Here is a 12,358-nt window from a genome sequence, read left to right on the forward strand (position 1 = left end):
AAACACATTGAAAATAATTTATTTACAAACACATAATGTGTTATTGGGATATACATATCATATTGTTATTATACACAATGTACATTGCTTGACCTGTAAATAGGGTCGTTGTTATTAATGTTGTTATTACAAAGATCAATTTAATGTGACTATTGACAGAGTAAAAGGCATAATATAAGATTTGGTGTTGGTCTTATTTTCTTCACTTTACTATCTATCTATTCAACCATGGCTATTTAGATCAGAAATGTTGAAGATGCTTGAGCAAGGCCTTGTCTCCTGTGAAAATTTAGGGAAAAGAATTTTGGAGACTTGATGACATAAAAAGAACATAATATGAGGCTTTATAACAAGAGTAGCAGTTGTGTTGCTAGTGAGAATGGAGTATAGAGATTGGTGGTGATTTCAGCTGCATACCCGTAACCTGTCAACTCTCCCCCATTAGGTGGGGGAGTCTCAACATTTTGGACCTTCTTCCCACTCTCCCATGTGGAGCACCAAATCTCCCACTTTTTAGTGATGTTTATCGCTTCTAAAAAATATTCTATAGAAAATCAACATTTTGCCTATTTTCTATTAGAAGAATTAAAACAATAATTCCCTTGCATAGCGCAATTTATTCAACACCCTTGTGAGATCTATAGGTGTGCGAAAGCTTTCGATACGGCAAACACCTTCAAGGGTATACCCACTGCCCCCCCCCCCCCAAAAAAAAATATATATATACCCCACCCCTCCCCCCAAAAATTACCAAGCCTTGAGATTTTTGGGGGTTGACAAGTATGCAGCTGCTCTGAATTTAATTGCAACAATGTGCCACGCAAAAACTGTGATCACTTAGAAAAAATGATACTAACAGATCTTTCTGAATTGCTGGGGCCTAATATCCTCAAGATGTGAATCAGTGTTGAGGTAGGCACCTTGTGGATAAGTTCCTTTGAAGGGGAATGTTTTCAACATGAGAGAAGTTTGGCAAGGGTAGATCTAGCTTTTTGATAAGTGGTGGTGGTGGGGGGGGGGGGGGGGGGGTGTTGACCCACGACCATTTTTATTATTTTGAACTCCCATAATGACATGCAGCATAATGAGAACCATTTATGCATATTTTGATCAAGTAGCAGTATAAAGTGATCCCAAAATGTTTTTTTATCTGTTTCTGTGACAGGTAAGAAGTGCACTCCACCAATCTCTCCGAAGCTGACAAAAAGAGAAATCTGAAACTGTAAGGGGGTGGAAAGGCATGCCGTCCCAGGGAAATTTTGGAAGAACAAATACACACACTGAAAATTGCTAATTCTAGCACACCTACATTTTTCAGGGACGTCTTTCCCTTTTCTTTTCTAACTTAACAATTAGTGCATGTTGCGGCCACACTATTATCAGGATAAGTAATCCATACTCTAATTTTCAGTAGATCTGCAACAGTTTGTTGTAGAAATATGCAATCTGCTGAAAGCTGCAGACCCACGAAACAACTCATCCTCCCCCCTTGACTTTCTTGATAACTTAAAGATTTATTGAATAGAATTTGTAACTAATTGTGAGTTTGGGATTTCGTGTTTTAAGAAAAAAATTCTATAGATTGAAACAAAAAATAAAACTTCAGTTTATAATTTCCCTTCTCTACTACATGCACAGTAATGGTGTCTTTCATTTGGCTGCCAAACGGCAGTAGATCCACTACTATTTGGAATATCCACAGGTAGCCAGAGCTCTTTATTTGTCTCTAATGATATTTACGCTAAACATAGGGCGAAAAACATTAGTGAAAAATAAAAAACAACTTGTTGAAAAGACGTGTGTAGTCTAGTGTAGTCTAGCTACCGCCTTAGATTAAATACTTACGCTTCCTTTAGGAACGTCTCACTGGTTATCTTGTCAATGTCGGCCCCAGGAGGATCACGATTAAATTTATCTACACCAAGGGTATCAAGTCCTGTAAAGGGTAAATGGGTGTGGTTAATCTCGGGACCATTTGTCAGTGGGATTAACAGATGAAAGCTGTAATTGGGGGAATACTGTATAGTGCCTCCCCCCTCCCAATATTTCAAGTCCTGCGACAGCCCTGTGAGGGTTGTAGTTTGTGTTACTTTAAACATACCTTCTTTGTACTGTTCGTAAGTAATAAACCCCTTTCCAGTAACATCCAGCATCCCAAACAATGAACGGACATTGCTGTCATCAAAGAGACAAGGGTAATTCCTCTGGGCTGTCCGTGCGTCTCTCAGCTTCTCAAGGTAGTGACACATATACTCCTTGGGCTCCTCTGGGTGTGAATAACACCATGCATTAACAATCATACTGATATTCAACTCAGAGCAATTACAAAATGCATTAGTGGCCCATCCATTGTATGGTATACCAAAAGAGAGATAGTAGACAAAGTGCATGAAAATGTTAAAGATTTTGAGTGTGTTTTCAAACCTAGTGTTTTGATTTCAAAAGATGCCCATTTTATGTGGTAAGAATTTGTCTTGTCCCTTATTCTCTGATTGGCTACGGTTTCGAATGTTTGAACCATCCAGTCAGATAATGACATGTTTTCAAAGTAAAAGTAATCAGACCACAATAATAGTCATTTTTTGAGCAACCCCAGCTAGTAAATGTTTTCGCAACCAACCAACTTAATGTAGTACTGTATTTAAGGTACTAGTAAGGAATAAAAAAGGTTCAATTAACCCATTGACTGTCTATTTTTAGCTGAATTTACAAAAAAAAAAAACAGACCAAAAACAGATACTTCCCCCCTATTTTTATTTTTTTTTTACAGCCCATCAAAGTCAAACACTGCTACACCTGGTTAGCAGTATCCAAGGTTCCCAACAGTGCTTTGTGGTCCTATCTCTAATCTCTTGTCACTGTGCTAATTCAAGCACAAAGTGATGGTTCCTTGCATTTTTCATCAAAAAATACAGCTATGAGCATATTGGGAGAGTGCCTTAGGACATCATTGAGTGCTGTGCTTATGGATATTTGCAAGAAAAGGTGGATTCGTGGGGATTTTTCTTGTTTGGCTTTGCCTGGATGAGAATTTTTTTCTCTAATGAAATCAAGTGTAAAGACTGAAATCTGAAAACTGTCTGACATTGGGGAGAGTTCCCCTTGTGAATTTTTCCACGGATATCCCAGAATGGTTTGCAATCTGTTATGTCAACAAGTGGTTTCACAAGCCTGGACTGGACATTATGTTTTGAGACCATGGAAATGGACCTGGAGGATCAGAATAACGGCATCTTTGTTCCAGATCTCTTTCTCTTGTGTGGAATTTTGCGTGTTTTGTTGAGAGGGTTGGTTCTGCTGTTTTTCCTTGTTCGATTTGAAATTTGTCAAAGAACCTCACCTTGGATGGATGCATATCTTGAAAACCATTTATCCCTTAGACTGTACCTGAGTATCTTCATCTCATTGTGTTCATTTTGCATTTTTTATTCTTTTGATCACGGGTAATTCCCAAAGCGTTGAGGCAATACAGTCATAGAGCGCTTTTTTGGCAATAAATTTAAATAAACCACTTTTAAATTAGCTTTCTTTGATTTCAGGGAGCCGATTTCAGCCATTGATGTATCATTCAAAAAACGAGTGAATCGTAATCCTTTGTAAAAGAATTATGTGTAGGGATAATCAGGCGAAATAGACAGGGTTCGCACAGAAAACGGCAGTTTGTACGTGGCTCTGAATTTAACCATTTGCTCTATATTTGTTGGCATTTCAATAAATCTAAAAAAACAGATGGTCTTACCAGGTCGCTCATATATCAAGTGTGATGTTAGATTGTCCAATAGCTCCATGATTTTGTGTTTTTTGAGGTATTCACGAGCGCTCTCTTCTCTGTTCGTGTCCGCCATTTTGATCTTCTCGTAAATCTGTTGTTGTCAAGGGAACAAGATACTTACGAGCCCGCGATACATAGGTCCAGTTGCTGGAGCCATGTTACTATCACCGGTAAGTTCTTCCTCGGGTGAAATGTCTGAAAATATGGAAGACATTTCTCTTGGGAAAGAACCGGTCAAAATTCCTTTGTTATCCGAAAGATCGAACGAGTATCTGCCAGAATTTAACGTGAGTATAGTTGAAACCTCTCATTTTCTTATCTTTTTTTGCTATCATATTTTAAAAAAAGATTATGCTTCCAAAACCATAAGCTTATTTCTTTATTGAAATAAAATGAATATTAATTACATTCATAGGACTAAAGCCAAATGTTTGGATCAACTGATTAATAAATAGTGGGACTATCCAGATGGTGCATAGAAATAATCTTCATTATTAAAATAGGTTATATGATTAAAAATAATAATAAGACAAATGACGAAAAACATTCCATAGCTGTCAACTCGCCCACATAAGGCAGGTGCCCCGCATTAGCTCTCTTGGGATTTTTCACATATTTCCTGTATTTCACCCGATTTTACAAGATTTCTATCCAAGTTGGGTTGACAGCTGTGATAATAGCAAAAAATAAATATTTAACTACATCAAACTATCTTTATATCTCTATAATGATATCACCATCGATAATTATATACTTGTGCACTCTTATAGTACATAACAGAGTGCATTGCTGGGCCTGGAGCATGTATAGACATTGGGAAACCATTCTATCCAGGGTGCTGCTGTGAGGAATGTTTAGTCGAGGAATGTTCCTGTCTTGTCAAGTATGGCTCCCCATATCACAAACAAGATGGCAAGACTCTCTTGACAAGAACACAACATGATGGTAACTTTCACCAGAAGTATGACCACTAAGCAAATTAAATCTGTCCATTTTCTCAATTCAATCAAATGCTTTTGAATTAATTGTGTTTAGTTTTAAAAATGTAACAAGCACATTATATTGTTTGTTTATAATCAGATGTGTTAAATTGTGTTTTTGTGTTGAATTTAATTTCGTTTTATTGCAAATTTTTTTAGATTTTTTGTTCAAATAGTGAATGCAATTTAATCTAAATATTCCCTTCTAGTTTTCTTTTTGAGCACTCTCATACCTATTCAAAAAAAAAAAAAAAAAGTAGAAGAAGTGTAGCAAACCTCCCCCAAACTTAAATCCCTTGTCTGTCTAGTTTATAAAGCTTATACAACTGTCAACAAAGAAATTAGAAATTTGTGAAGAAACCCTTCCCATATCTCAAATCTGATCATGTATGTTTATTCTTTTTTGCTAGGAATAAGCCAGCCAATATTTGAATGTAACTCACAGTGTAACTGCGACTTGTCATGTTACACCAAGCTAGTGCAAAAGCTCATCCAAACAAGACTTGAAGTCTTTAAATCCAAACACAAATTATGGGGACTGCGAACTCTAGAGCATATTAGCCAAGGTCAATTTATATGTGAATATGCTGGTGAGGTCCTCTCATACAAAGAAGCAAAGAAAAGAACAATAGAAGGAAAAGGCAGACCTAATTATATTATAACCGTAAAGGAGCACATCTCGGGTGGAAAGATCCTAAGAACGCATGTTGATCCACGCATTTATGGGAATGCTGGCCGGTTCATTAACCACTCATGTGACCCAAACCTTGTTATGGTCCCAGTACGGGTTGACTCATTAATTCCCAAGCTAGCATTGTTTGCTAGCAAAGATATTTTTCCAAATGAAGAGCTTTCATTTGATTATTCCGGTGGTAGATGCGGCCTTCCAAGCTCCTCATGTGCTGACGATCCTGCTTTGTGCCTCCCTTGCTATTGTAACTCTAGCAACTGCACAGGATTTCTGCCATATGAAGCATCATTGTTTTGACTAGTGTATACTACAAACAAGGACTTTTTTTCTTTTTGCCAGTACAATGTTCTACCACTAAAGTTGTCATACCTGTCAACCATACTTGGACAGAAATCATGTGAAATCGGGTGAAATGCAGTAAATATGTGAAAAAAAAACCCAAGAGAGCCAATGCAGGCGAATACAGAGAATGTATGAACATTCTCACTAAAATTAGGCTTGCGGTAAGTTGACAGCTATGAGTTGTAGAAAATGCGTCAAACCAGAAATATTTCTACTCCCTCCTCTCTATCTCTAAAAAAATAGTAGTAATAATAATGATGATGCATCAGAACATGAAAAATAATATTGTTATATCAAATTTTTCAAAATTCTCGATGTTAAGATATCTTGGGAAATTGACAAAAAATGTTAATCAAGAAACATTAATTATATTCAATGTATTATATTTTGTGATCTTAAGGGTGTACTGACATCTGTTGCTAAGGAAAATTGAATATAGCATAAAAGCCTTGTAGAAAGTCATAAGGGTCTGATATTTGCCAAGTTGACCAACAAAAGTGTGCTGACTATTATGATGAAGTTACCCCGTGACTCATAATGTGACGTCATAGATACAGAAAGAAGCAAATATTTCAAGTAAAATTGCTTGAAAACAAATATTGAATAAGTTTTATAAATCTTGAGGGATGAGTGCATTAAGCCAAGCATGCGTTTAGAAATTATTGAGTAATAGTTTTTTTATGATTTTTCAAAGGTCCTAAAATCAAGATTATTTGATATAATTTTGGTTTCTGTTAGATTAACGCTAAATCCATGCTTGACTATATGAAGGGGATTTTAATAAAAAGGAATACAGAAAAAATATTGCGTTTTTAAATCATTTTTCGACAAAAAAAAGCTTTTTTTAAGAAAACGCAGAACCGGAAGTGAAACAAAGCCCGTGTGTGCACATTTGGCCTGCTCACACACACTGATATCTCACATGATGAAATTGAAATGAAGTTTAAAAACAAATTCCAATAGTGTTTCGTGGTATTTCCACTTCAAAGGAGCGATATCCGCCATGTCATGATGGAAATTGAAAAAGTATTTTAAAATTCTGATACAGCGCGCGCTACTTTGAAATAAGATTTTCAGTGCATGCGCGAGCGTTTGCAACCGGTGTTTGCAGCGCGCGCAGGTAGTGAAAATTGAAAACTTTCGCTTTAAAAAGGTTGGCTTGACTTCGCTGAATCTTCGTTTTTACAAAATATGGGAAATATCATAACCCGAAAAGGCTGAGATTAACTTAAAGTCAATCTTGGGTAACTTGAAACGCATATTTTTTGTTTTGTATATGCGCGCGCTCAACGCCACCAGCGTAGCAGCGTCGTTACTGAGCAACACTAATGTCAGTACACCCTTAAAATCACCCAAAAGTATGATGTACTTCGGTTTTAACGTTTGTTGCATTCACAATATAAGATTGTAAATGTAGTTGATCCTTATGTGATGTTTTGGTGATAAAAAAACGCTGTGTCTACTTGCACGGCTTCCGGTAAAGGAGGAAAAAAACTAGATGCACGGCTGTCTCCAGTTCGATTTTTAGCCTAAATAACAAGTTTCTAGCTTTAAAACACTTCCACGATTATTTAGAACAGCCAAGCGACGATTTTTAGCCTGAAAAGCTATTTGCGGGTTACTCAATGCACAGCTTTTCAAGCTAAAAAACAACTCTTGGCTGTTTTTAATAATCGTAGAAAGCCAGAAACTTGTTATTTAGGCTAAAAGTCGAGAAAATGGAAGACAGCCGTGCAGGTAGTTTTTTTCCTCCTTTACCGGAAGCCGTGCAAGTAGACACAGCGTAAAAAAAAGCGTTGTCGGCAGGATTCGAACCTGCGCGGGAAGATCCCATTGGATTTCTAGTCCAACGCCTTAACCACTCGGCCACGACAACTTCGGTGGAAGTAAAGGCGAAATAAGTAATATATATACAAAATCATTTTTCCTCATATGAAAACCAACACGTCAAAGTTAATTCGACACGTGTCGGTTTTAGCACTTTTTTTTGCGCAAGAAACGTGTCTTGGCTTGATCCTGTCAAAATGAAATTCGTGCAATAGCTGCACGTATTCTCTCACGCCGTGACATCAAAAAATGACAAACATCAAACATAAACCCAAAAGAAATTGAAATGCATTCATATGATAATATTTCGATTTCACTATGTATTCACTCAGTTCACTCTTGATTGACAAATGGAGCCAATAGCCTTGGCTTACCAATGACATATTGACAAACCGTTTTGCGGAAAACAATTGTAACCGAATCCACAGCTTTCAGTGAGACATTCACTAATCATCCGGTATCATGTTGTTGTGTTGCTGTCTTGCTGGTAGTAATAAATAGCTTTCCGTCCGTTTCAGCTGGCCCTCGCCGCAAGAACAAAGACACGCGCACGGCCAGCGCTCATGTCAGCTGTTGGATTAGCGGTGACGTCACTACCCCACCACGATAAACCAATCAGACTCGCTCTTCCTGGTGCTCGATTTGTCCTTCATTCCTCAACATAAAAATTCCGTCGTTATTTGTTTCTATTTATTTTGCGCTTGTGTGAAGTTTTCATCTTAGGGGTTTAACAGGGTTTTTCGTGCTTTTGAGACCTTCAGTCGCTAGTGAAGGATGTGATATCGCGTGTTTTGTAAGGGTGAAAACCTGTGATTTGCGCGATGGAAACGCCACTCGACGTGCTCTCCCGAGCTGCGAGTCTCGTGAAGAATGAGCAAAAGTCAGGTACGATAATTTCCACACTGTTCCTAGCACAATCTCTCGCTGCGATTTTAAACTTGGCTACTTGCTGTTCCAAGGTCGCAAGAAGGGGTACAAATTAGAAAGGTCATTTCAGCGTAGCCATCAACCGAAGCGAGATTGCAAAATTCGAACGCTAATGATCGGGGCTTATAGGGAAAGCCATTTGAGTGCTAGGAATGAATAGAGTGTTGAGTTTATGTGTGGCGATAGCAATTGAAGGGGTTTCCAAGAGCTGTGTTGTATGTCTCCGGTCATTGCGTTGCCTAATCATTTCGGTTACTAAGCGCTACTCGGCCATCACAGCTTTGCTATGCGTGGAATGAGAACATTTCAGCGATTATGTCAACCATGTAAATTGGTTATTCATAAAACGCGCATAGCTCGCGTATTTGAGAGACCTCTTCGAAGCGTTAGCGTAGTACACAAGATTCGCGTAAAGGTGAGTTAGTCCCTCGCGCTATTTCATCCCAAGACGTTCTTAAGCTTCCCAGATGTAAGCATAGTCTGTTACCATTCTAAACATAGCATTTTTAAAGTTGTTTTCGTGTCGGTAAGTGAATCGACGCGTTTAATATTTCGCTCATTACTTGCATACCAAAACAGCATTCTCAAACGCTTAGAAAAATTTTGTACGGTTAGTGAGCTAAGCTTATAACCCACGCAGCTTAAAAAAGGTATTTTACTCTACTGTGATTCCCTAGACGTTTCTGTGACAAAGTGATCACTCCAAATCACGAAAATATCGCGAGTGTTGGGTTATGGTAGTGAAGACATGACGCGCGCCTTTGGCTCAAGCGCTAACCGCATATCAGATATTTCACATTTTTGCAGCGCAAAATTGCACGCATTACTTGAACGTTTAAGAAGTTAGAATTGTCGATAGAATTTGGCGTGATTGTAGCTAAAATAAGCATGTATTGTTTATTTCGCAAACATTACGATCAATCCATTTATCGCCATCGCCTGTTTGTTGAAAATGTTATAATGGCAATCTTCTAAAAGATAACGTTTCGATTTGCGCACACAACAGAAGCGTAAATGACGTAAATGCTTGCATGATACGGTTTTGCTTATATAAGTTTTGCGCTTGGATTTCACAGATTTCGAATCAGACGAGAGTTCTTCCTTGCGTACGCCTGAAATTAGACGAAAGCGTGAAAGAAGAGAAAAAGAACTGAGTTTTGCCGAACTGAGCAGAAACCCCGTGCGAACGGCCGGAACCCAAACGTAAGTATATGTGTATATGCAAATTAATCAATAAATTATATTTAATTCTATGGTACAACACTTTTAGAAATAAAAAAGATACTAGCTTATAGTTTTGGAGGTTGTTTTGCGTTTTTTTCCGGGTTTACTGTTTTTGTTTTCAATGAGAATGATGACCTTGAGCTTTTGTGCGTTGAATCGTGAAGGCATGCCTGTTGTTCATCTGTAACTTTTTCCTCTTGCGGGGCATGACGCTATAAACAATTTATGGAATTCAAAGCATTATGGAATTCTATTGCTACGGCGTAGAAAAAGGATTACTCAAGCAGTATTATTAAATCACAAAGAGCATTTTATGTTTTTCCTGCAATAATAAATAATCTAAATTAGGATGAATATAGAGAAAGGTAGGAGGGCTTCACGTCTTGATTCTAAGGGAATAAAAAAACTTCCTTTTTTATACAAACACTATTTCTGGGGCACTTTCAGTAAAGATTCCAGGGAAACAGAGGGTGTACAGATCTTTTTTTGAATGAAACAATAGGATAATTATAGTGTTGAGATGTCTTCACCTGTTTCAAGTCATCATCCCCTTTTAAACTTTGATATACAAGGCCAAAAATATATTGAATATTTTCAAAATTTATAAGTAAATGACCATCAGGGGCAAGGCTGTTCCCTCGATATTTTCTTAATGTTTCTGTATTGTGCCCCTTCCTCAATCCTCCTCTATACACAGTATGTACTGGCTTCCTAATATCTACTGATTTTACTGCTTATAGTTGTGCTGATAATCAATGTACAATTTTATTATTTCTAGGTCACCTCTAAGCCCAGTCCCAAAGGCACGTGTAGACGCAGGACCACCCCCTCTTGTGTCAATCAAGCAAGAAGACATGGACCACATGCAGTCAGTATCCATGTCACCTCATAACCGCCCATCCGTCATCACGTCAACCAAAGTCATACAACACCCTGTTGGCTATCTACCTACTCAAATGTATACTTCTCATCGGACCTCTCCTCCTGGAGGGATCCATCGTAGGGAGGTTGTGGAATCTGCAGGGGTTGATCCATTTGTAGAAGAACACTTTCGAAGAAGTCTTGGAGAAGATTATATTCATGTTAGTCCTATACATAAAACAGTTGCAGGATCAGTAGATGAACACTTTGCAAAAGCCCTAGGAGAAACTTGGAGTCAAATCAATACTGGAGTCCACACACAGAAGAAAAGTAACAGTCCCTCGGCACAACGTATGCAGTCATTGGTTTCTCCTGCAAACTAATTAAGAGGGCAGCAAAAGACAAAACTCACGGCCCACATACATAATTTCAGAATATATACACAAGATATATTCAGAACAGTAAGAATTTGAGGACTAAAGTTTTTATTTCCACTGTGGTATGGTATGTTTACCGCGATCAAATAAGAACAAAATCATCATTGCATTTTTGAGGAAAGAATAATGAAAACTCATTCTGAGACATTCTTACCCATCAAGACATTTCATTTTGTACTATGTACATTTATTATTTTGAAGGCCTATATTACAGGGCTTATATATTAGTTTAGCTATTGCTGGTTGCACACACTTATCTTTGATTCTCTAAAAAGTGATTTAGGTTTGTACAATTGGTTAGCCTTAAAGGCAGAGAAGATAGGTAGAATTACATAGTAAAAGTTGTTTTGATTTTGTTATTGTAAAAAAGTATTCACATCTGGGAAGATGGCTACAAATAACAATCAATAACATTTGTACTTAAACAATAATCGAGAGTGCTTTGTAGCTTATATAGTCCATGATAGGGACCTTAAGATTTACTCCAAAGACAGCTAGGACAATGATATTGAAGCAAATGTGTTTGCACGTTCAATACTAAACAAGGGCTAGAAACAGATGAAAATACTGTAAACTAAGGACGACATTATTCTACAATGGTAATCATTCGCTGTCAATGTTGGAGTTTTCACATCGTGGTTTGGTGGAATACAGCTGAAATATATCAGCCAAAACACATTTCTACATGCTTCTATTGAATATGCAATCCAATTCTATCATTTACTATTGTCTAAAGCTAGCATTTATTCCAAATACCACTATGTTTTTATGTTGTGTCTTGTTGATGTTGTTAGTTTGTCTGCAAAAATTCACTAACCACACTAATTAAATCTAGGACTGGCATTTTATTAGCCTAGAGCTATTTATTATTGATATATGTACAAAGAATTCAGCAAAGAATCGTATTAAAACAGATGTTGGTGTGCACAAGGGCATAATTACTTTTGGGTGGACAGACCCTGGATATTTTATCAATGTTATGTAGCATGGGCGTTTCCAGGGGACATGGGGGCAGGCGTGTCCCTATCTATCGAAGTGATACTTTGAAAGGAATGCATGAGAGGATACTTGCCTCGAGCTATGCCACATGTTACCAATATTGTTGCCCACCTTCTTTGGGTAGTAACAGGCCTGTAGCCAGGATTTTGAGCGGGGGGTGGGGGGGGGGGGTTGTTTACCCATTTAGCGGACCGTTTTCTATTAGGTAGCTGGTCCTAGCTTGCAGTGGTACTGGATTTTCCTTCTTCAGGCGGACCTTCAAGTGGTGTGGGGTGGTCCCCGGCTACGGGCCTGTGTA

At 37.9% G+C, this 12,358-nt stretch overlaps 3 protein-coding genes and 1 non-coding gene across 4 annotated transcripts; 2 read left to right on the plus strand and 2 right to left on the minus strand.

The window, feature by feature from the left end:
- Nucleotides 1-3: 3 nt before the first annotated feature.
- LOC5522105 (EF-hand calcium-binding domain-containing protein 10) lies at nucleotides 4-3,891 on the minus strand. Its single transcript, XM_001641698.3, has 4 exons — nucleotides 3,740-3,891; nucleotides 2,102-2,266; nucleotides 1,846-1,936; nucleotides 4-279 (listed from the first exon to the last, which is right to left on the minus strand). The coding sequence occupies exons 1-4, from the start codon at nucleotides 3,843-3,845 to the stop codon at nucleotides 237-239; spliced, it is 405 nt and encodes a 134-aa protein (XP_001641748.1). The 5' UTR covers nucleotides 3,846-3,891; the 3' UTR covers nucleotides 4-236.
- Nucleotides 3,892-3,927: 36 nt separating this feature from the next.
- LOC5522104 (histone-lysine N-methyltransferase SETMAR) lies at nucleotides 3,928-7,199 on the plus strand. Its single transcript, XM_001641821.3, has 3 exons — nucleotides 3,928-4,059; nucleotides 4,543-4,717; nucleotides 5,163-7,199. The coding sequence occupies exons 1-3, from the start codon at nucleotides 3,928-3,930 to the stop codon at nucleotides 5,738-5,740; spliced, it is 885 nt and encodes a 294-aa protein (XP_001641871.3). The 3' UTR covers nucleotides 5,741-7,199.
- A 380-nt stretch (nucleotides 7,200-7,579) lies between these two features.
- Trnas-aga lies at nucleotides 7,580-7,661 on the minus strand. The gene has a single exon. It is a non-coding gene; the product is annotated as a tRNA-Ser (tRNA).
- Nucleotides 7,662-8,170: 509 nt separating this feature from the next.
- LOC5521986 (transcription cofactor vestigial-like protein 4) lies at nucleotides 8,171-11,988 on the plus strand. The gene is made up of 3 exons (XM_001641820.3): nucleotides 8,171-8,497; nucleotides 9,616-9,742; nucleotides 10,542-11,988. The coding sequence occupies exons 1-3, from the start codon at nucleotides 8,434-8,436 to the stop codon at nucleotides 11,005-11,007; spliced, it is 657 nt and encodes a 218-aa protein (XP_001641870.2). The 5' UTR covers nucleotides 8,171-8,433; the 3' UTR covers nucleotides 11,008-11,988.
- Nucleotides 11,989-12,358: the final 370 nt, after the last annotated feature.

This window comes from Nematostella vectensis, chromosome 10 (assembly GCF_932526225.1).
Source record: "Nematostella vectensis chromosome 10, jaNemVect1.1, whole genome shotgun sequence".
In the NCBI taxonomy this organism is placed as follows: domain Eukaryota; kingdom Metazoa; phylum Cnidaria; class Anthozoa; order Actiniaria; family Edwardsiidae; genus Nematostella; species Nematostella vectensis.